Below are 22,984 nucleotides of genomic sequence, written 5' to 3'. Positions count from 1 at the left end.
GCTATACAGATACACTGTACCACAGCAGTGATGTTTGGAAAAAATAGTTCATACAAATATTGAGCACTTTTCTACTACTAAGTAAATTACAATATTTTCAACGTTTTACTACCGCAAAGTATAAACTGTATAAGCTTTAACCTGTTTTCTCTAATGCATTTTGCAGCTCGTTCAAAGACAGAACCCCATCTCTGGAAGAATCCATGTTGTAGAAGATTTCCTATAAAAAAATTAAAAATAAAAATTGTCTTAAAGGAGTAGTTCACTTTCAAATGAAAACTGATTTACTCAAGCCATCCTAGGTGTATATTACTTTCTTCTTTCAGACGAATACAATCAGAGTTATAATTTAAAAAAAATCCTGGCTCTTCCAAGTTTTATAAATGGCAGTGGATTGCAACCAACAGATTGAAGTTCAAAAACATGCATCCATCCGTCATAAACGAACTTCACGCGGTTCCGGGGGGTTAATAAAGCCCTTCTGAAGCAAAACGATGAGTTTGTGTAAGACAAATATTAATATTTAAAACTTTATAAAGAAGTAAGCTTCCGGCCAAACGAACATACGGATTCCACCTAAGTGTAAAGCGCAACTTATGTGACGTACTGCGGATATTTACGCTACACCATCGACATCACAACTTTCGTAAGTCGTAAGTAGACTGCTTATGGCCATTTGGCCGAAAGCTAAAATTGTTAAGCTAAATATATAAAGTCATATACACCAATTAACCATCAAAGCTAAATTCCAGACTCAAATCCACTCACCTTGTACATCATAATGCGGGTCCACAGACGAAGAAATTCTGATCCACGAAGTATTCCAGTGACAGAGAACTATTTTTATTGTCAGGAAATATTTCTAGAGCTAAAACATGTTTCTTCACAGTATGACTGGAAACATAAACTGATGGGGATAAATCATATATCATCGTTCAACAATTTTTTTTTTAATCGTTTTTAATTAAGGAAAAAAGGATACATCTGACATGGCAATTATACTTCTGCAGGAATCCAGGCCAAATCCTTCAGTATTTTTATTTCCTAAAAGGTACAGGTCACATTTGTGAGATTTATGAGGCAATTAAAGATTTCTAAGCTATATTTCACATAGAACATACAGGATTTTAAAACACTCACCTCTGAGTAGGTTTTCATGAAGAAGCTGTTGAAGTTTCTCAGCATCAACAACTTTGTACTGTTTCCAAAGAAGACATTCAAGAGTTTGAAGCTCGTAGCAGCTAATTTATTTTTTTGATAATATATTAGCGTACATATTTACCTGATCGGAATATTGTCGAAACCGAATTTTATTTTTCAATCCTTCATCCACTTTATCGTTGTATGCGACCTAAATGAGAAAAGAGACAACTGTATCATCGGCAACTGCTAAAATCACAATTAGACTTCCCATTTCTAAAGCAGAGTTCTGAGCTCTGATAATCTACCCTTTACCATTTTCAGATGATATCAGATTCTCAAATCTTTAAAAACTTTAGTTAGTGTGTAATTTTGCTGTTTGAGCATAAACAACATCTGCAGAGTTACGATGCTCTTGAAAAGTTCGAAGCAAAGGGAGATATTTTCTTTTAAAGAAATGGCTTTTTAAGGATTACAACAAATGGCTGGTAGGGACTACACGACATTCCTCCCGGGTTAGTGACATTGCCAACCCTAAAATTTACATAAACCCCGCCCCCGGATCACGATTTATAGATTATCAAGACAGAATATGCTAATCAATGACTAGAAGATAACTATACATAATGCTGGGTACACACCAAAAGATGTTTTACATCTTATAAGATTTTCAAAATGTGATAGGATATTTTCAATATGTGATACAAAATGTGACTCACAATGACTTTGTGAACTGTTTGGGTGTCAGAGCTCAGATTATTGAGCTAGTGTACATCACACACATTGAAAGTGTTTTAACCTTTCATCTCTCTGCTTGGTTTGGCCATTTAAACCGCAAACTTATTTCTGGACAGTTTGAGTTTGAGCTTCTGAAGTCTGGGAGGCGATTCAGAGTGCCTCTGCCTAAAAGTATTTTTATATATATATTTTATCCCAAATGCCATTAGTATCCCTAACCAAACCAAGTGACAACAACAAATGAGTTGTTATCTTAATGTATTTAAGTATATTTATTTTCATTATGATATTTTCCATTGTATCCTTTTTTCATATTTCCTTTACTATGTTTGAGATGTTGTCTGTATGTTTGTCTGTCTTGTATGTTTGGTGAGCCAAAGAAAAATTTAGACCACAAACATTTTTTCAAAAACGCCATGTTTGTTATGCTTCCGTCTTCCATCATCTTGCTTTCTGACTGGATATTGTTTCGTTTCACGTGATAATCTCCAGAGCGTGCACGCGTTTGTCCTCGGGGTTCACCCATAGACAGTAAAAGAAACCCCACACATCAGGATTTCTGATCGTAAATATTCAACATGTAGAATATACGATTCGCGATCGGGGCGGCTCCGACGTTCTTCCGATCAGGTTCGGACACTCTAATGCCTGGCTCACACTACAGGAGTTTTAGGCCGATTTATGCACGAACGCCATAGAGAATCGGAGAAAAAAATCTTGTCGTGGACCTCGATCGGTTACGATGTTCGGCGCAGATTATCTGGTAATGTGAGGCGTTCGTTCACAGATCGAATCTTGCACCTCCCAATCTGCTCTCACACAAATCGTGCTCGCCCCGATCATATCAAACATGTTTGATATATCGGGATGAGCAAGATTGTGATTACATCAATACTGTCACAATAGCCAATAAGAAACAAGTAGGGCTGTCGTGGTGAAGGAATTTCCATTGAGGTAAATAAATAAGTGTTACACTGTGGTCAGCACTCAGTAATGAAACGAAACTAAAAAAGCGCATTCAAACGAAGTAGAGTAAACAGAAGATACAATGTCAAAATAAGGCTCCACATATTATAATACCAGAACATAAACCTTACAAAAAGCTTGTTAGGCCATTGTTATATAACAGTTAGTTCCGATCCTCGAATCTCACCTTACGAGAGGCTTTCTGCGGATATTACACCAGTATCGGCATTGCTCGTCTCAGCGCATTTTAGACAGGCTGACACTCAGTCCAGTTACATTGTTGGCAAGGGTCTGTCTTTGAGTGAGTCATTAAACCTTTCATTCAACGAAAATGTAAAATAAATTTGGATTCATTCAAAGACAGATGCTGAAACAAGCTGTTAATTATTTTTATATTTAATTTTAACTTTGAGCTCCTCTTACAAGGCTCAGTTGAGCAGCAATGCGGCGCATGGACAACGCTGAAGCTGATGCTCACTTCATAGAGATCAATGGCATTGATTTATTGTATTGACCAGCGCTGACGCTATTCATTAGAAATATCCTTAAATGTTAAAATGTGATTTTTGAAAGATTTCGCTTTCCTTTGAACACGGGAACCTTTTCACGAAGATGACTTGATATGAAGGACATATATTTTGTTTACATCCACTTTTCCACTTCCGATCTCCTGCGTGAGATCACGTGAGGCGCTTCCTCTGGCACGATAATCTTAATAACATTGTGTAGTGTGTGATGCGCTGCGAATTTCAAATCTTGTAGTGTGAGCATGTTTAAGATTTGAGGGAAGAAAATATGCAAAGATTCTCCGTAAGTGTGTGCTGCAACCAGATTTCACAATTGGTTAGGATTTTAAAACTTCTGTAGTGTGAGCCAGGCATAACACACCTCACACCAAGGGAAAATCTGATAAGATAATCTGTAGAACCATCAAGATAATCGGGACATAGCTAGGATTGTTGGGAGGGGGGAAATCGGCCCAAAATCAGCCCGATTATCTTTTGGTGTGTACCCAGCATAAGCTACATAAATTCATCAACTAACCTTTCAGAAATGTTGTCTACATGTTGTCATTTATTCTTGAGTCTCTCCATCTCTGTATGACTCCAGTTTGAACATAAAGGCTAAAAGGTTTTGAAATTTTCAGTGCATATCTGTGTGAGGTAAAAGGACACAAGCTGTTGTAGCTCCGCCCTCTGTTCCGGAATCAGCAGCTCATTTGCATTTAAAGGGACAGACATGGTGCGTTTTTTGCTCACCCTCAAAAAGTGACAACTTTAACATGCTATATAAAAATATCTGTGGGGTATTTTGAGCTAAAACTTCACATACAAACTCTGGGGACATCAGATACTTATTTTACATCTTGTGAAAAGGGGATTATACCACCCCTTTAAAATGAATAAAATGTGAATTTATGTAACAATATATTTATATTTGTATAGAATAAACAATAATGTAATATTCAATGTGCAGAGACAAGTGTTCATGTAATAGATTCTGAAGTTGTAATTATACTAACTTTATTTGTACAATTAATTTCATTCCCCTTGTAGGAGAGTTAACAAAAACAAGACAAAGATAGGGTTTAGTTGCAATTGCAGAGATATGTTGAAAGAACCAATATAACTAATTCAATGATTGCACATATTGACAAACTCAGGAATATACTGTTACAAAATAAGTGTGTTTATTATTACCTCGTCTACGAGATCCACAAGAAAATCTTTCTCTGTCCTTTCTGTGTCCTTTCTGGATAAAAAAAACCCCACATATAAAAAAACTTAAAAATTAACCAGTGTAATAAAGCACATGATTGTGAACATTTCAGTGTATAAAGTCAGTTTTTCAGTATTCTTCCAATCATAAATAAGTAGGCTACTCAAATGTTGAATATTGTAAAGTTATAGTCAATCTCTCAGTCCTTCATGTAACTTACTGAATGTTTATCTCATTTTGGCACAGAATGGACAGGATGAATTCTGCGTTCTTATTAGGGATGTAAGTGGATGGTACAATGAGATACTCTCCTGGCTCCAGTCTGAATAATTTCATCACTTGTCTTGCATCCTGAAAGTCCCCGCTTGTTGCCACAGGCTTTCTGCTATAGAAAAAGCTTGACCCAAACTTTCCCTCAGATCTCATCTAAAGGATAATTAAACACTAAAACGTGTCAGAAAGGTATGACAACTTATGTATTATGTATTAAAAACTTTATATTTATTATTTTACTTGCCTCGGGTGGAACCTGTAAAAGTTCAAAACAAAAATAAAGATTACACTAAGCACAATGGCATCATTGTACAACCATATTTATTGCCATTGAGTTTTTTGTTTGTTCGTTTGTTTGTTTTTGTGTGTGGTTTTTTATGTTTTTTTGTGAATACTGACCGCAAACACGCAGAAGCCGATGCCATGGTGTGAAGCAAGGCGTCTGTTTCTCTTGTCAGGTTTCTGTATGAGGGACACCAGAACATTGCTCTGGCCCTGATCACAGCCCTTATCCATCTCATTAATCTTCAGCCAAAACTGGGGGTTGGTAAAGAAGGTGTCTACAATTACAGGACATGGGTGTCAGAAGCAGATTTGCATTGATGACTAGTAGATTTATAATCATAACTAGAATGTACATTTCCTGAAGAAAATGTGAGTGGTGCAATATGCTAACAAATTTAGCATGTTGTTAGCATGATGATGACATGATTAGCATGTTGCTAGTATGATTAGCATGATTAACATAATGCTAGTAGGATTATCATGTTGCCAACATGATGCTTGCACATTTTTAATTGTTCTTATGTTTAGCAGGGTTTGAATTATGATTTCATCTTTGTGGGGGTCTCTTTAAAAAAAAGAAAAAAAAAGTAGCCTATGAGCAGGCTTACTAATGTAAATAAATAAAAATGTTTAATAAAAAAGCGTTGCTAACACAATTCAGTTTAAATAGTACATTTGTTTTAATTTGTCGTTTAATGAGGTCTAATGTGTTAGTGGTGAGAATTTTCACGTGAATAAATAAATAGATACAATGATTTTAAGCGTGTGATTAAGTGGTCCAGCGTCAGAACTTCTGCCAAGTGTGTCAGAGGTTCTGGGTTCTAATCCGCACTCGTATAGGTTTTAAAAAAAAAAAAAATTATCAAAACCGATTATGTTTATCAGTGGTTGTATATCAGGCAAGGACACGTTTGTGTGCATTTTGTTTTGTAATTTCACCGGAACGAATAGAGAGTCTCCACAACGGATTGAAGCGCGCGTCCGAGTGAAGACTGTGCGCGAGCCACAAGAGAACACAATATCCACGCCACTGATCGCAGTGGCAACGAGCAATTTGATCACTTTATTTAAAAAACACCACATTTCAGCGCTAGATCGCCTCTTATTTAACAAACAAACTAATTTAATGCTCTGCTAGTTAACTGAAGATGTTTTATTTATTTGTATTGGTATATTAGTGCCGCGAGATGTTTCAAAAATGGTGGGGACAATATCGACCTTAGCAAAAAGTGGTGGGGACATGTCCCACCCGCAAATTACGCCTATGTTAAAATAACACTTGCCTGATGGGTTATGCTACTGCTAGATCGGACGTTGATGTCACTTCTGTGAGTTGAGAAAAGTCAGTAAAAGTCCTGGCAGAAAGCGAAGCATAAGGATGTAGTGTGGTGACGATCCGTGTTTGGCATCTTTGGTGGTGTTTGGCATCTTGTCCAGTCTGTTAAGTCACGCTACAGTAGTCTGAAGGAAAAAGTGCTTTATTTGTAAATTTAAAATAATGGTGCTGATGATTTTTAGAGACCCCCACAGGTGTATGATTTTACTGCTTTCATGGGAGCTCATCCTCTCTCTATGGGAGCTCAGCTCCCACTGGCTCCCACGTAATTGGAACCATGTGTTTAACCCTAAGTTAATTGCAATTAGCATGTAGCTATCCACAGCTAGCATGTGTAGCATGTTGGAAATCCTGTTTGATAGCACGAGTCAAAAGAGCCAAACCCCATATCTATATGATGTTCTGATGCAGAGATATAGGTCTTGCAAAACGGTTGCTAGGGTACTCTATTTGGTTGCTAGGGAGTGGCTTGGCAGCTGTCATTGATGATACTCCAAAGGCTGCTTGTCAGTATGAATGATAAACCAACTCCCATGCCTCTATGACATTCAGAATGGAAGATATCCCTCTTTGGATTTGGGTTGCTAGGGTGCTTGACAATGGTTGCTAGGGTGTGGCCAGGAAGTGTTGAAGGTGTCTCATGATTGGCTGTTTGCTGACCCGAGTCAAACGAGACCACCCTCATGTTTCTATCCAAACTTCTATCCAAAGATATCCCTTTGATCTATTTTCAAGAGTGATCTCTATGACACTGTGATCCAGAGTTATGTTCAATTCAAAATCCCTATGCAATTTACCATATTAGGAAAAACATGTGTGTTTCATGGGCCGTCCTACACCATAGTAAGTCAGTGGGGCAACTTTGGGCAGCTCCTGCCCCCCAGGGTCACAACTTTTACCTCATTGTGAGGTATGTTCTTACAGAGCCTGCCAGCCTCTTCAAATGTGGTAAATCACACGTTTCTGTGAAATCCTCACTCGGAGCTATGGCTCGTCAAAGTTTTCCACGAAATAATAATAATAATAATAATAATAAGTATGAGCAATAACAATAGTAGTGCCTTGCCTTTGGCACCACTAATGAAAGAAAAGCACCTGAATGATTCATGCAGCCTCCAGCTGTACTCCCAGGAACCCAGCTGCCATGGTGGAACTTGGAAATCCAGTGACATACAGACTTTTCTTCCAGAAAATCAGGACAGGAACAGCAGATATCCATGTTGTCAAATGTTCTACGGAAATCTTTCATTGACATCCTGCAAAAAAAAAAAAAAAAAAAAAAAAAAAGTTCATATGTAAATCCTAGATAATATGTAATTCATGTTTTAGTATCCGTTAAAGGGGTCATATAATGGTACATGCACTTTTACAAGCTGATTGTACTGAAATGTGTGTTGGCAGTGCCTGTACACAACCATCATAAAATAATAAAAATCCATCCAGTGTTTTTTTTTTTTAATCTTCTGTTTCCTCCCATCTCAAATCAAGCTGTTCGATTTTGTGACGTCACAAAATCGACGCCCCTCCCACGATGGTTGATTGACAGGAGCGTTTCAACACAGACCCGCCCTCGCGCCCTCGTGAGCGAGCTGTCAATCATAGCCCGCGCCGACCGGCGTGTTCAGTGTTGATAGCTGGAGCAATGAGTAGAATGGCGTCTAAATTATTGTGGTGTTCTGTTCTTCGGTGCAATAATGAACACAGCAGTCATATTGATGTTCCTAAATCCGTACAGCTGAAGACGCAGTGGCTGAGTTTGTTTTCGAAGGGAATATTACTCACGATCAACGTCAATGCTTTCATGTTTGCGCGAATCATTTCACACACCAGACTGCTTTACAAACGAGGGTCAGTAAAGCTGGTTATTTGCTAAGAAGCTGCTCCTGAAAAAAGGATCAGTAGGCTACCAACTATTCGTGTTCCTGCTGCACCTCCAGAAGAACTGAAGTGAGTGTAACGTTTTATTAACCTTTATATTAATATTTATATTAATCTTTGCAAATCGCTAGCTGCACGCTTCACGATGAATGCGGCTATTTTTACACTCAGGGTACATTACAGCATGTTTTCTATGTACGACGTTCTCAATATAATTCATAATCCCATGTTTATAATGAGCAACGCGTTATGGTTATTGTGTTATTGTGTTACAAACAGTGTATGCACAGAACAGAGGGGCGGGGTGAGCAAAGCTCATTATCATTTAAAGACACATGCACTTAAACGGCGTGCTGAAAACAGAGCTGTGTTTGACCAGATAAAATTAGTGTTTTCTTACAATACTAATGAGAATTTTTAATTAAAGTATATTACAAACTTTTAATTTAGACCCTAAAGAATCATATTAGCTTGTACAAAAATGACATTATATGACCCCTTTAAGAATCTTTTTTAAAACATGGTTCATACTCACCAGAACTCTCCATTTTCGTCCAGAAGATGTTGTTTACGGTCCTCATCACTCACTGTGTTCCACAAGGGTGATCTGAAAGAATTATGTAAAACATACATCACAATAAAGGATCATTTTGACTGTGCAATAACCAAATAATTTCACAAACTTTTTTGTTTGTTGAGAACTGTGAAAAGTATAACAATTTGTTGTTGAATGTTTTCACTGCCTGTTGTTCTGAAAGTTAGTTGTGTTTAACTGCTACTATTGTGTGATATAATTTATGATTCCCTATCTATTGCTGTAAATTTTATAAAATTATACAGTCTGTTCTAACATCTGATCATTCTTATATTAATAGCTTCAATAATCTACTATTATTATACAATTATATCGTATTTTTTCTTTTACTAAAATACCTACAGAAGTTTTGAATATTATTGATCAGCTCAGTCTTAATAATACATAAAATGATGTATCCTCATGTATCCACTGGCTGATCCACTGACTATATGGAAGTATTCTTGTATTACTCCAATTTATAAAGAAGGTGACATTCTTGATCAACAAAATGATAGACCTATATTAATAATGTGTGTTATTGTTTAAGTATTTGAAATATTAATTTATAATCTGTTATCAAAGTACCTAAAAATAATAATACATTAGAAGAGATAGAAGAGGCAGATGAGAGTGGTGAGGATTCTCTCTCCCCACTGCTCTCCGGGGCCTTCTTCGGACCCAGAGATGGAAGAAACTGCTCTTTTATTGAAAATTTGGGTTCCGCTGGTTTTGAGGCCAGCGGCGGAACAAAAACAAAAGGAAAACAAGGATTTTCCACCAGGCCCTCTTCCGGGGGAGGGAGCGGTGCGGTCACCGTCTCCTGAAGAGCAGTCCCATCCATCTCCGGGTCGCCCATCCTAGGGCCGCTTGCTCTTGGCTTTACCACCCTTCTTCATACTGTACATGCTTTAGATTATGTTATATTTATGTTTATATACTGTATATATTATTGCTAGGCAAACATTGCCATGTTCAAGTAATGTTTAGATCTCTGTTTGTCGTTGAAGTTATGGTAGATGTGTAGAGTTGACTTGATTTCTTTGTTTATTTAACCTCATGTTTCATTGTCATTCTGTGCCACGCATCCCTCTTTAGATTCAACTACACTGCACCGTTACAAACATTTGTTTGTTGTAATTTATTGGTTGTGTTTATTAACGGTTTGCAATTCTTGTGTATTAATTATCTTGTAGTTTTTTTGTGTTTTGTGTATTGTATATTAGGACCCTCTTGAAAACAAGATTGTGCATCTCAAGGGGTTTATCCATAAGAATCAAATTTGTTGCAAATAGGAAATTTCCACAACAGACTTTTTAAAAAAAGAGAATGTGTGGTTAAATAAAATCAGTTCTTACTTGTCACTCCAGTCTCCATTCCACTCAATGCCTCCCCATGGGTTGAACAATCTCACCAGCTGAACTGGATATTTACCACACATGACCTGTGGAGCATGATTTTAAATAATTTGTAGATCTTTCTGATGTTACCAGTAGATTTAGCCTTTAGTAGCTTTATTTTGTCATTTAACAGAATTTTGAAGTAAAATGAATGTTTATTTTTAATGATTTGTCACATTTGAGCACCGAGCAGAACAAACACTAAGATAATGCAAAATAGGCCAAATCATGTACAAACATGTAAAGCATGGGTGAGTATCAAGTTGGTTGGCTTCCATTATCTTTTGTCCCTAAAATATTTACCTTGAGACCTAATTTGAATCTGATGCGTGCTGAGACTTGATTTTGTGCAGTCTTACCTGGTAAACCTTTGTCACAGTGTAAGCGTGGCCCAGAACAATGCCATTTGGTAATCGTTCCTCATTCTCTTTCTGATTATGTGGAAACAGAGAAAAATTATCAGAAGACAGATGGTGTGGTGTAAAAGTCATTGCTTAAAATGTGCTGTAAGTGTTTTTTTGGAATCCCACAAATTAAAATGTCCCTGTAAAATATTGTTGTTTTTTTGTTGTTGTTTTTTTGTTTTTACCCCTGCTGGAGTTTCACAGCCCATAAGGACTTCTGACTGGAAAGCACGGTACATTATCTCCCACAAATCAGTTGGAGCCGTTTTCAGTTCGTAGTGCATATGAACCCCTCCGGTGAAATCCATGAGAGCTTCGGATACCCGGCCATAGTGCATGTCAGCGTAGGAGCCGCACACCCTGTAACAGTCATTCAAACTCTAAATTATATGCTGCAATGTTATAGACATAAATTTGAAGACTAATACAGTACATTAATCACAGGTTGAATTACAGTCGTGCTTATATTGAATACGACAGCACAATTGCTTACATATACTTGAAATTATTTTTTTATAAAGTCACTAAAAGATGTACAGGCACTTACTTTGCATACGCTTTCTCCAGCAAGGCTGGCCAGAACTCATTATATGTTTTTGATCTGACAAAAATCAGCTTGCTGTTGATTGTTGGCAGTTTGTCATCAATCACAACATCGTACCATTTCCCAAACCGCCAGAACTGTAAGTTTAAATAAGCAGAACACTGAGTAAAAAAAACTAACAGGAATAAATATTGCTTGGGGTTTCGATTCTAGATAATATGATCAAAATAGTGGAAAAAATTAAATATTGGAAATTATGGCATGAATTAAAAGGAACTCACCCTGAAGTGAAATAAACCAGTATAATTGTGGCTGAACGATTGTCTGTCTGGGACGACCTTCTGTAATAATTTGTTTTGAAATGTTAGAGCCCCAACAGAGGCCAGAAACCAGCAGTTTCCTGAAGAAAAAAACACACAAATTGGAACAGTAAATTTTATAGGATATCTTACATATTACACAACTCAACAAAAAAAAAATGTCTTCTAGTTTTCAATGGCTCGGACTAAAGGATATAGGGATGTTGCCATGCATCTTTTCAAATACAACAAGTCTTTAAGTGTGTCTTTATAGATATGTTATTATATTATAAAAGACAAATAATATTGTCTCTTAATTTTAATTAGACAGCAGTAGCCTATATATACCACATCACACAAATTGACAAATATGTTTTCAATATTATTGGGATAAATTGTAAACAAATTATATAAAACTACATTGTAAGTGCAATATAAAATTATGTTTCTTCCGATAACATTTTGTCATGAGGGTCTTGGAATAATGCATGCCAAGTTTTGTGCAAATCGAACCATCGAACCATAAAATCGTTTTTCCAGAAAGTTCAAAATGGCGATAAAATTTCCCTGCAGGCAAACAAAATCAGATGTATGATTCTTGGGGCTTACAAGGATTTGAAAGGGAAAAGGAATTTAAGACTCTAATGCACTTATTATAGCACCATCTATTTTGTTGCTCAGAGGGCAGAAAAAGAATAATATGCAAATCTGTACAAAATACAATAAGGTTACTTGGCTTAAATATAGGCTAAGCTTTTATTTACACAGAGCAGGTCGCTTTGTCTCAATAGCCCCTCTAATCTATTATTGGAAAAATGTTATGTATTTTTGCCGCTAGGTGGCAGTAGGTGCCAATGCACTAGAATTTACTGAGTTTTAAACAAGTGTAGTTTTTAAACTTTTGCTAAGGGTAGGCAATTTATTTTATACTTGTTGAAACTCCCTTCTCTTCTTGATAGCAATCAATAATTGAAGTGGTCTAAGTTTAAAAATGTACAAAATGCAATGATAGGGTGACCTTTCTGCCTGTATTTCCATCACATGTCAACATGAGTTGTAGACAGACAGCCAAAGCGCTGCAAAGAAACAGCAGCCGCTGTTTTTACTTTTACAGTTCCTCCTGAACCAAAACAACGAGTTTATGCTGCATAATTACCGAGATGGCAATCCGTGACGTTCTACTTTTTATTTCTGTTTCTTTCTATGGCAACACTATCAACGCCGAAATGTACAGGTATTTGCATCAATAAGGTGGTACAAGTAAGAGCTCTGTAAGTTGTTTACGTTCAGTATTATTGCAGTGTTATGTGCTTTGAGACGTGAGGTAATTTAATGCCGTCTCTAATGACTCTCTGGCTTTGCGCGTTCATGTGTTTTGAAGGAGGCGTGGTTTTGGAGAAGCTCTGAAGGGAGGGTTGGATGCCTTCCAAGCTAACATGCTATTGCTAGCATCTCCAAAACTGCCTACCCATGTTTTAAGTGTCTAAAACAGCAATACTGTGGTTACCCAGACATACCTATATTCCCTTGGGCGTAGTCAAACCTGGACACTGTATCTACAACAAATTCAGCTTTATCTGGATACAATTTCTGAAAGAAAATAAGTAATATCTTCAGTATTTGGCAACTGATGCATTCTGTGAAAGGGATGTGATTGAAAGTTGTTTTTAGTAGTGTCTTTTAAATTCTTTTTAAATTTTACACTTCTACTTAGGTGTGCATTATTATCAGAACACGTCAAAGATGAAGTATAGATTACATACCGATGGTCTTATCCACTCCACTCGGGCCATGACTTCTGGCTCCAGCAGCCCTTCGCCAATGGAACGAGGGTCTGGCGGGAAAAACTCATCAACAAATCTCTGTCTTGTCTTAAGACAGTACTCTTGTAAAAAGTAGTAGTCCTGATCCATGAACTTCAAAGGATTTGTTTCAGAGCCCATGCCACCCTTCATGTTGCGGTCATCCATGACTTTTAGGCACATGCCGTGTGGAACCGCTGGAGGAGGCATTTTGAAATCTGTCTGGATTTCTTTACTATTAAAAAGAGGAAATTACAACAACAATACAAAGATATTACATTGCTTTAATAAAGGTTACCTCTATCACATTCATATTCACCAGTTCCCATTGACAACCTGTGCCATCCCTGCCACCAGAAATACCAGCCGCAATCTTTATTTTAAGAGGAAGGTCAATGTTTACCCTGACAGATCAATGTGTCTGTTCATCTTACAGCTCTATGACTGTTCTCGTGGTATGCGTGCTAAGAGTCTTTGAATATAGTTGTTCACATGTTCGATTAAACCTAAACAGAACCCATCCTTTTATTGATTTTTCTGTGTTGTAACTTTTACAGTTGCCATTTGAGGCTTTTACCCAAATGACTTTCATTTCATTCAAAGTATACATTTTATCAAACCTATTGTTTGCACAATGCTCAACTGTTTATGCTGCGGGAATACAGACATAAAACATACATAAACACAGTATAATAAATCCTTACAGCACAACATCTACAGATGTAAATGTACAGTGGTACTTTATTTTACATATGTTACAGACTAAAGACAAAGTAATTAAATTCATACAAGTATACAATCCATAAAGTGTTTTTTAAAATCAATTAGTTTGTATCTACAAACTGAATAGGTCTTCCCTTCCAATGAGACTATTGAGCTTTAACTTATTGCATTACTGACATGAATAATACATATATATTATATATACCTTCAGAGATGCAATGAATTTTCACCCAAGTGACTGGTAATCTTCTCCGTCTTTACACACTTTTGCCTTACTTATAAACACTTGTAGAAGCCCTGCCCCACCCAGCGTAGGTGTTTATAACAAAAAAGTGATTGACAGAAACTCATCTGAACTCATCTGGATCTTTTTCATTATAAGACACTGAAATCCTCCACATTTGCCAAAGGACAAAACATTGGTCTACATGTTTCACATTAGCAAGTTATTATTATTATTTTCATATTATAAAATACATGCTGGTTTTTTTTAGATACTCTATTACAGTTTAGTTTGCTTTTATAGTATTGGTTTATGCAAGGCCTCCAAAAATGCATTCAGTGCAGCAGAAACCAGTTTATCCTGCCTGGACTTGCTTTGAATGTAGAATTCTACTGCAGCCTTCATCATTATAATGATCATGAATTACAATTTATATTTATTTATTTATTTATTTATTTAATGATGTATAAAATTTAAATAAAATATATAAATGATGGCCATAGTAAGTAAGAGTATGAGACATTTCTTGATAAATGAACACTCCAGCCAGGTATGTTAGGTATTTAAATCATTGTGTCAATACAGTATATGCAAATGAAAACCAGTCAAGTCAGATAAAGAACTGTCTCTGTACAAAGAGAGGAGTAGTTTGTGCCAAACTACAGTGCATTTGAAGTGGATCAAAAAAGTTCATCAAAGTTGTCCTAAGACAAGAACGGGTATTGTTCAAAATTCATGTATAACTTTAATGAAAGGTTTTGATCCACTTCAAATGTTGTCTACTGCAGAAGAATGTGCAATCTGTGAGGTTACTTTGGAAAAAAATATACCAAGGCAAATATCTTTTAAAAGCTTTAAAACCATCTGTGGTAAAACCAACCATGTAGGCTTAACCATTTTTTAAACGTCACAATAAGCAGATGTGTTAATGTTGGCTACAAATAACCACAAAAGAGTCATTAAAATGTGGACTTACATTTACATTTATGCATTTGGCAGACGCTTTTATCCAAAGTGACTTACATTGCATTTCAAGGTTCACACATATATATTCTTATCAATTCTTGCTTTCCCTGGGAATCGAACCCATGACCTTGGCGTTGCAAGCGTCAACACTCTAATATTTGAGCTATAGGATTTAAAAAAATTATAATAATTATGAACAAGACCCTCAGAGACAGAGTATAAGACCACTCAAAGGTTCACAGGGCACAAGCTATAAGGTGAGCATTTCTGGTCAATATCTTCATCACTGTTTGTTTTTTGTGAGTGATAAATACTCAGATTAACATTTCCTTCTGCATTCTCAATAACAAAATGCTCTCTGCTGTCTTCCATAGTCATAATAAAATGCACATTAAATTGATTGGTAAAAACTGATATTCACAGCCATCATGTCACCAGTTCTCCACCAGAGGTCACTGACACTAAATTAGTGAGTTTCACTCTATGGTTTCACTCCCATTGTCACCTGTAATCATTCAATATCTTCAACATCAATATCTTCATGATAATGTAGTACTAGTAACTCAAACTGACTACGCTATCCCCTAATGAAGGCAGGAGGAACAACAATATTAGAATCAATAAACACAAAATGTATAAAGAATATTAATACATCTTTGAGGCTATTATACTAGCCGACCATGCTCCCTATAGCTTCCGGGGTCGTGAATCAGCAGGCTATATCGTGTACATGAATTCAGGCACTGGTAAGGACAGTAAGGACCCTGCTCACTACACATTGGGACACTGATTACTCTATTTCCAGCAGCATGAAAACGTCCTCATTGTACAACATCACTACTGGTGTTTATGAACAAAAGCAGAACTGATATCTTTCCGACATTATCTCCCTGGTTTTCACAGTGCGTGCATTGTGGGACTTTTTAGGGAATGAACGTTTCAGTGCACTGGGATCATTTTGTGATTGAGACAGCCAATATTAATATTTTAATTTTAATATTAAAACAACGATTAAAACATCTGTGTTTCAATAAAATCCATAAAAGAAGATAATAGCTCTCCTCAGATGCAAGGGGGGTCAGGCATGCTCACACACACTGACGCTCCTGCCAGCTAAGAGACTGAAAAAGAGAAGCAGAAAAACACGAACACAGCACCTGAAATATACAAGGTGCTCAGATCTCTGTCCATTTTTGAATCATGGTGCCTTTAAAGTCTGCGTGAAACAGAAGTTGGGATTGTCTTTTCTTTCCTGTTGTGATGTAGGCCTTGGCTATATCAAAGTGATTGTTTCTCGAACAAGAAAAAAAGTAGGGCGGGACTTGATTTTGTCCATCGGGAACTGATTGGATCATCAATTTTAATTTCAAGGTGACTTTTGTTTTGTTTATTGATAGGCTAAGAAGTCTTGCAGAAATTCAACAATACATTTTGAATTTAATATTTATGCTCACCAGTCTTTCAACGTTGAAATATGGTTGAAAACAAGTCAGTCCGCCTTGGACTGGTTTACGACGTGATTTCAACTAAGTAGTTTCGGCCGGACTGTTTGTACGTGTTTTCAACTGATCATCTAAGACATCTACATATTCCATCAAGACGATCAAGATTGATCTGTTTTCAATGTTGAAAAGTCGTAATTAGACGTTGAAGATGTACGTCTATTCAACATCTAATAGATTACTTTTTGATAGCTGGGTAGTCTTTTGCACCAGCAGGTAGATGCAAAATTGATTGAAAATGTGTGATAAGGGTATTATACAACAACAACAAAAAAAAACCTTTCAAACAACAAGCAGATCCCTGATAAGAAAATATACTACAGAGGAAGGAAACTGTCTGTTTACAAGTCAGAGCTCATGGGACGGACAGCAGATGTTTCTTTGTCTGTGGAAGTTTTCTGTTTTAAAAGAGTGAGAGATATTTGGGGAGAGACAATGGGTTGATCTTTGTACTGAAATGGAATATGCCCTTTGCATTTTTGATGAAGTTCCTTATCATCACAGTTGTGCTAACTTGTATTAATGCAGTGAAGACAATGTTTTTCACAAGTTCCAACACCATGTATAACGCAAAATAGTAGGAAAGAGTACAATTCCCAATGACTACGAAAAAAAGCAACTTCAATGCATCGACACAGGGTCTTAAGGGCCCACCGGAAGGGTGTCTTAGGTCATTTCCTGCCATTCATATGGAGGCGCTGCCCTGCTCAACACAAACACAGGATGTGATCCATGGCTAGATTTATCAGCATCAGGCAGGCAACAGACACAATGGCAAGACATGTTGTGTGTTTGTTTCTGTGTACAAGATCATAACCTTTGTGGCTGAGTATGCAGTATGTATTAAATGTTAAATTCAGGGTTGTCTCATGCACAGCGCATTATGTTACTGACTATTTTAATTAAAAGTTTAGTTACACAAATGAATGAAAAATGTGCAGAATTATAGTATTCTCTATAGCAGTGGTTTTGTATGTTAGTTTCAAACACCTAGATCATAGCTGCTATTTTGTAACTTTTTCAATTGTTTAGTTTAGTTTACTGCTGAATAACCGATAAAAGGCTATCAGCACAAAAATGTCAGTGTTTGTGCAATGGTAAATGGACTGCATTTATATAGCGCTTTCACAGACCCAATGGCCACCAAAGCGCTTTACAATATTGCCTCACATTCACCCATTCACTCACTCATTCACACACCGACGGCGGTGTCAGCCATGCAAGGCGATCCAGCTCGTCGGGAGCAGCTGGGGTTAGGTGTCTTGCTCAAGGACACCTCGACACTTGGTCAGGTGGAACCGGGGATTGAACCACCAACCTTCCGGTTTGTAGACAATCTACATGAACCACTGAGCCACTGCCGCAATGAACTATATCTTGTTCCAGAAAATAAAAATAAAAATATTTTTAAAAAAGTAAAAAGTGTGCCAACTTGCCCTGTTGTCCTAAAGGGTTGGAGTAATATAAGGTAACTACATGGGTTAAGGTTAGATTTAAGGGTAGATTCAGGGTTAGTATAGTTATTACGGTTATTGTAATTAGCCTATAATAAGTACATAGGCCTACATGCGGAACAGGACTATAAAATAAAGTGCTATTAATTAAAAATATATGCAATAGAATTATGTTGTTTGATAATGACAACATAATACACAACTTGTGCCCTCTTTTTGATAACATTAATTTGTGAATTATGATTAATGAAAAGATATGGATTTTCTACTCACCCAGTTTGTCTGATTATTATTGTTTAATATTGATGACACAAGAACGGATCAGGATGTATTTGTTTGATACTTGACAAACCTTAGGCACTTATTACTCATGGTAAACTAAATTATGAATCTGTCCTGGGTAATATGGTGTGAATGTGATTCTTCATTAGAAACTATAACAGCATGAAACATGGATATTAGTCTAAATCTAAAATGGGACTGGTGTCACGTTGTTGAACGGCCATAGGCTGATACATCTGGGAAAGTAGTCAAAACAATGAGCAGCCTGGTCAGTTGTTTTTTGTTGGCGTCAGGAACTCGCCCTGAGAAGACACAAATGAAACATTATTTCCGTTGTAGGTTATTCACTAAACAGGATGCATTAGTTTGAGTCTTGGAATTCCTATGAAGAACTCTTTCTCCATTCTCTGAGATGAACTGAATATTTCTGCTCAAAGCGAAAAGTATTTTAACATTAATGAAAGTGGCGGGATGATGCGTGTACTGATTCTGATGTTGTCCTTTTTTGTCGCTGACGGAACTGACCGGGTGATCTCAACCTGCACAGCCGAGGCTTGCTTCACATTGCATTTGAAGGAGAAGCATTTTGAAGAAGCTTTAGAAAACTGTGTCAATAATGGCGGCAATTTGGTTACAATGAGAAATGACAATGAATTTCAGAGCGTGAAATCAGCTCTTCTAGCAGCAGAAGACAGGATCCTTAACTCGAAACTTTGGATCGGACTTGCGTTGCGGAAAGGACGCTGCACTGATAACACTGAGCACTTGCACGGCTTCAGATGGACGTCAGAGCCAAGCGAGTCCAAATATTCCAATTGGAAAAAGGAACCTTTGAGCACGTGCACGGAAAAAAGATGCGTGTCGATTTCGCTGACTGATGATCTCAAGTGGACAGATGGCTCATGTAAAGAAAGTGCATTTTATATATGTAAATTTCTTTCCAAAGGCAGGTGCAACCCTATAGTGATGGAAAAACCAGGTCATGTCAAGTACAATCTTCCGTTCTTCTTAGACAAACCGCAAACTCAAAGTGAAAAGTTGGCGATGTTACCACACGGGACATGGGCTGAAATACTGTGCGGCGGGTCGGAAGATGCAGAATCCTTTATCTCAATTTGTGACAACAAAGATGACATTTTTGGCTGGACAAATTCAGAGCGTTTTTGTGCTCGAGATAATAGAAGTTGTGCGCGTAAAAACGGAGGCTGTGAGCACAATTGTTCAGAAACTGCTGGAGCAAGTGTTCGTTGTGAATGTTATGAGGGTTATTATCTGATGGATGATCAAGTAAGTTGTGCTCTCAGAAACACCTGCGAAAATTCACCGTGCAAATCAAAGTGTATTCCGACAGCTGCTGGATTTTCATGCGGATGCGCGGACGGATTTCAGCTGTCTAAAGACAACATCACCTGCGTTGATATCAATGAATGTCATCAGCATGTCTGCGGTGAACACAGGTGTCACAACACGCCGGGAAGCTTTCTTTGTGAGTGTAACCCAGGTTTCAGGCTTTTTGCTGGCAAATGTAAAGACGTGGACGAATGCACCGAATCAAGGTGTGAGCAGGGCTGTCTCAATTCGCAGGGTTCATTCTCTTGTTACTGCCACGCAGGTTTCGTTTTATTATCAGATAGAGGGATATGTACAGATATAGATGAATGTCTTGGTAACGTTAATCCATGTGAAGACATCTGCCTCAATACTGAAGGTAGTTTCATATGTTCATGCAGAGAAAACTTCATTTTGGCTAAAAATGGCATCAGCTGCATCCAGGATCCCACTGAGAATCCACAAAACACTCCTCCTCCAGTTCATAGAGAAGAGTTCACCACTAAATTGAGTCATTTACCTGTCAGTTTTGAGTCGACAACAATCAACCCCCCTCCACTTAACAAGACAAACACTAAAGTGGACTCCACTAAACGCAGAGAAAGTTTCCTCGGTAGTTCTTGGATATTGGTGTGCGTGTTAGCTTCAGTTTTTGCATTGGTTTCAATCATTGCGGTCATATCTGTCGTTTTATGGAAACGTTCAAAAAAAGCCACTTTGAAAAATACCACCGCTGACAACTACTGCTGGGTTTCATCTGGATTGGACAAAGAACGGAAAAAAAGCAACATTCAACTGAATAATTAAATGTAACTATTCCAAGTGTGAATACTTGTTTTCTGTCAGCATCATATTTAATAGAAATACAATGTTATCTACACCAGTTTCAAACACCAGTTCAGAACTTTTAAACGTTTTTATTTTTTTATTTTTTCATGTCATAACATTGTTTAGAGCATTACAAAAAAATTGAAATAAAATAAAATTGGGGGCATTTTTTGTTCATATGTTATGCTATGTCCTCTGTGGACACCAGGCACAAATGAAAAGATGTGAAATTACTGGCAAAAACAAAGGGATTTTATATATATATATATATATATATATATATATATATATATATATATATATATATATTAATTCACTTATACATTTTTTAGGTCAGAATTGTTTTTAACCAAAATTAGTATAAAGGTGATTCTCAACTATGAAACAAATAACGGAATGAATACCATTTTGCTTTATGCAATATGGGTAAAATGGCCATAAATGGGGTAGTCCCAATCAATAATTTATACTGTATCTGATTTGCATATTAATGTGTTCTTGGGACAACATGTAGGCCTAATGAAAACAGGAGTCTAATAACGGGAGAAATAATTGGCAACATTTTCATAATATCTAATATTTCATATGAATATTTATATATAATTTACTCCCTATTCACTTGTGTCTCCCATGAATGCCTGATAAACATGCTTTAAGTCCTGGTGTCTCTACAGAGGACATGCATGAAATCAATGCACTCTTTTGTAACAGAAAGTCATATTTTGATGAACATTTTCCTGAGATGTTGATTTATGATAAACAGTTTGAAAATTAGTCAGATTTAAATGATAATGACAAATATTATCATATGTCCAAAAAGAGTGCTTCATTTGATTACTAAATAATTTTTAAAGACCAAGGAGATGTTGTTGTCATGTTGAAACCTCCAAACATTTGGTAGCCTATCTCTGAAAAGCCCTGAATGTGCTCTTTACTGGACATCCAGACGGTGACATTTTTTCAGATTTCATAATTATCATATTTTTTGTTACCACATATGTTGAATAAAAAATCTAGCATAATAAAACCACACAGGATACTTTAAGGCAAGGGTCAATAATGAAGGTATACTTTAACAAATAGATGACCTCTTTTTCAGGGTGTTTTTCTGTCAGGGAGGGGCAAGTTACATGTGATGTCAACTTTTGTTTAACCATTTACCTTAAATACAGTTTATGTCTTTTACCTGTTTTCTGTTTTATTGTTTTGTTTGATAATTGTCTTGCTGTAAAGCCTTTACAATAATATTTAATTGAACAGGACCCATCATGATACAATTTGAACAAGTTGTCACAAAAGGGCAATGTTTTTTCAGTGAACTTTATTTCTTTCTGGCACTAAATGTAAATATATAAATACTTTGTTGTTGTTGTTTTAAGTAAGCCTACACGATGTAGCTATTGTTGTAAAAAAAAAAAGAAAAAAAAGTGGTAGAACAAATAAAGCTACATTTAACTGTTTTCAGTGATCTAAAGATTTGTTCTTTGACAGGGCTACCCTAAAAAAAAGAAGAATATACTTTGTTAATTTTATTAAGTAAAGGTCAAGTATATTGATAAGTATGTGGTACACTGTAAAAAATTTCTAACCTCTAGAACACTGATAGAACAGACAGTGTTCGTCAGCGTCCTTTTGGTGTATTTCTTGGCTTCCTCAGGCGGGGTTTCCTTCCTATGTTTAGGCCTATCTCTGCTAATGGGTTTTCTAAAGTTGGGAATATTCAATGCTTTTAAAGCCATACAGACTATCCTCATGCAGCTCAAGTTGCCGTTCCTCTTGAAATCAAGATAGGATGGATTCTTATGGACAAACTATTTTGATTTTCATCGTGTTAATTTCGTCTTGTGCTGGATTGGAGCGTAGTTGTGCTTGCTCAAGTAATCTAAAACATTGTGCAAACATCTACCAAATACCAGCGGACTTTCAAACGGCTCAAGAGAATTGCAGAGAACGGGGCGGTCAATTGTCTATCCAGCCGAATGCATCTGATAAAGTTTTCGGCTTTCTTCTTGATAACATGATCGGACACTTTTGGATAGGACAACATTTTCCAAAGGATAAGTGTAATACGAGTGCATTACGCGAAAGAGAAATGACCACGGAGTTGACGAACTTGGAGAGCGCAGAAACGGCGTGCGTTCCTCTCTGCGTGTCTGTCTCCAGCGACAGAAGATTGACTGTGAAACCATGCGCAGAAAAGCTGGATGGATTTCTGTGTGAGGACCCTCAGGGGGATCTCTGCAAAGGAAGTGTGGTCATCCTGGATGATGCGCAATGTATGTATGCACCCTGTGAACATAAATGTATTCCTATGAGAAC

The 22,984-nt window shown here is 36.9% G+C and overlaps 2 protein-coding genes across 3 annotated transcripts in view; one reads left to right on the top strand and one right to left on the bottom strand.

Moving 5' to 3' along the window:
- LOC309479242 (calpain-1 catalytic subunit) overlaps positions 1 to 14,427 on the bottom strand; it is a 44,312-nt gene extending 29,885 nt beyond the window's left edge. For both annotated transcript variants that reach the window (XR_014199176.1, XM_082143246.1), the window contains exons 1-19: positions 14,287 to 14,427; positions 13,320 to 13,593; positions 13,074 to 13,146; positions 11,539 to 11,657; positions 11,261 to 11,394; positions 10,899 to 11,073; positions 10,669 to 10,740; positions 10,268 to 10,353; positions 8,871 to 8,942; positions 7,553 to 7,713; positions 5,236 to 5,396; positions 5,081 to 5,092; positions 4,784 to 4,989; positions 4,545 to 4,596; positions 1,283 to 1,351; positions 1,141 to 1,198; positions 983 to 1,044; positions 769 to 837; positions 142 to 220 (exon numbers count right to left, since the gene is read on the bottom strand). Coding sequence is in view for 1 of the 2 variants with exons in the window: in XM_082143246.1 (XP_081999372.1) it covers positions 142 to 220; positions 769 to 837; positions 983 to 1,044; positions 1,141 to 1,198; positions 1,283 to 1,351; positions 4,545 to 4,596; positions 4,784 to 4,989; positions 5,081 to 5,092; positions 5,236 to 5,396; positions 7,553 to 7,713; positions 8,871 to 8,942; positions 10,268 to 10,353; positions 10,669 to 10,740; positions 10,899 to 11,073; positions 11,261 to 11,394; positions 11,539 to 11,657; positions 13,074 to 13,146; positions 13,320 to 13,568 (1,909 nt within the window). In the remaining variant the exon portion in view is untranslated. The remainder of the gene's footprint in view (positions 1 to 141; positions 221 to 768; positions 838 to 982; positions 1,045 to 1,140; positions 1,199 to 1,282; positions 1,352 to 4,544; positions 4,597 to 4,783; positions 4,990 to 5,080; positions 5,093 to 5,235; positions 5,397 to 7,552; positions 7,714 to 8,870; positions 8,943 to 10,267; positions 10,354 to 10,668; positions 10,741 to 10,898; positions 11,074 to 11,260; positions 11,395 to 11,538; positions 11,658 to 13,073; positions 13,147 to 13,319; positions 13,594 to 14,286) is intronic.
- A 4,329-nt stretch (positions 14,428 to 18,756) lies between these two features.
- On the top strand, positions 18,757 to 22,125 carry cd93 (CD93 molecule). The gene has a single exon (XM_082143279.1). The coding sequence runs from the start codon at positions 18,980 to 18,982 to the stop codon at positions 20,642 to 20,644; it is 1,665 nt and encodes a 554-aa protein (XP_081999405.1). The 5' UTR covers positions 18,757 to 18,979; the 3' UTR covers positions 20,645 to 22,125.
- Positions 22,126 to 22,984: the final 859 nt, after the last annotated feature.

This window comes from Leuciscus leuciscus (genome assembly GCF_965113295.1).
Source record: "Leuciscus leuciscus genome assembly, chromosome: 17".
Lineage (NCBI taxonomy): Eukaryota > Metazoa > Chordata > Actinopteri > Cypriniformes > Leuciscidae > Leuciscus > Leuciscus leuciscus.
The sequence above is the reverse complement of the archived record's forward strand: the minus strand, read 5'-3'. Positions and strand labels throughout refer to the sequence as shown.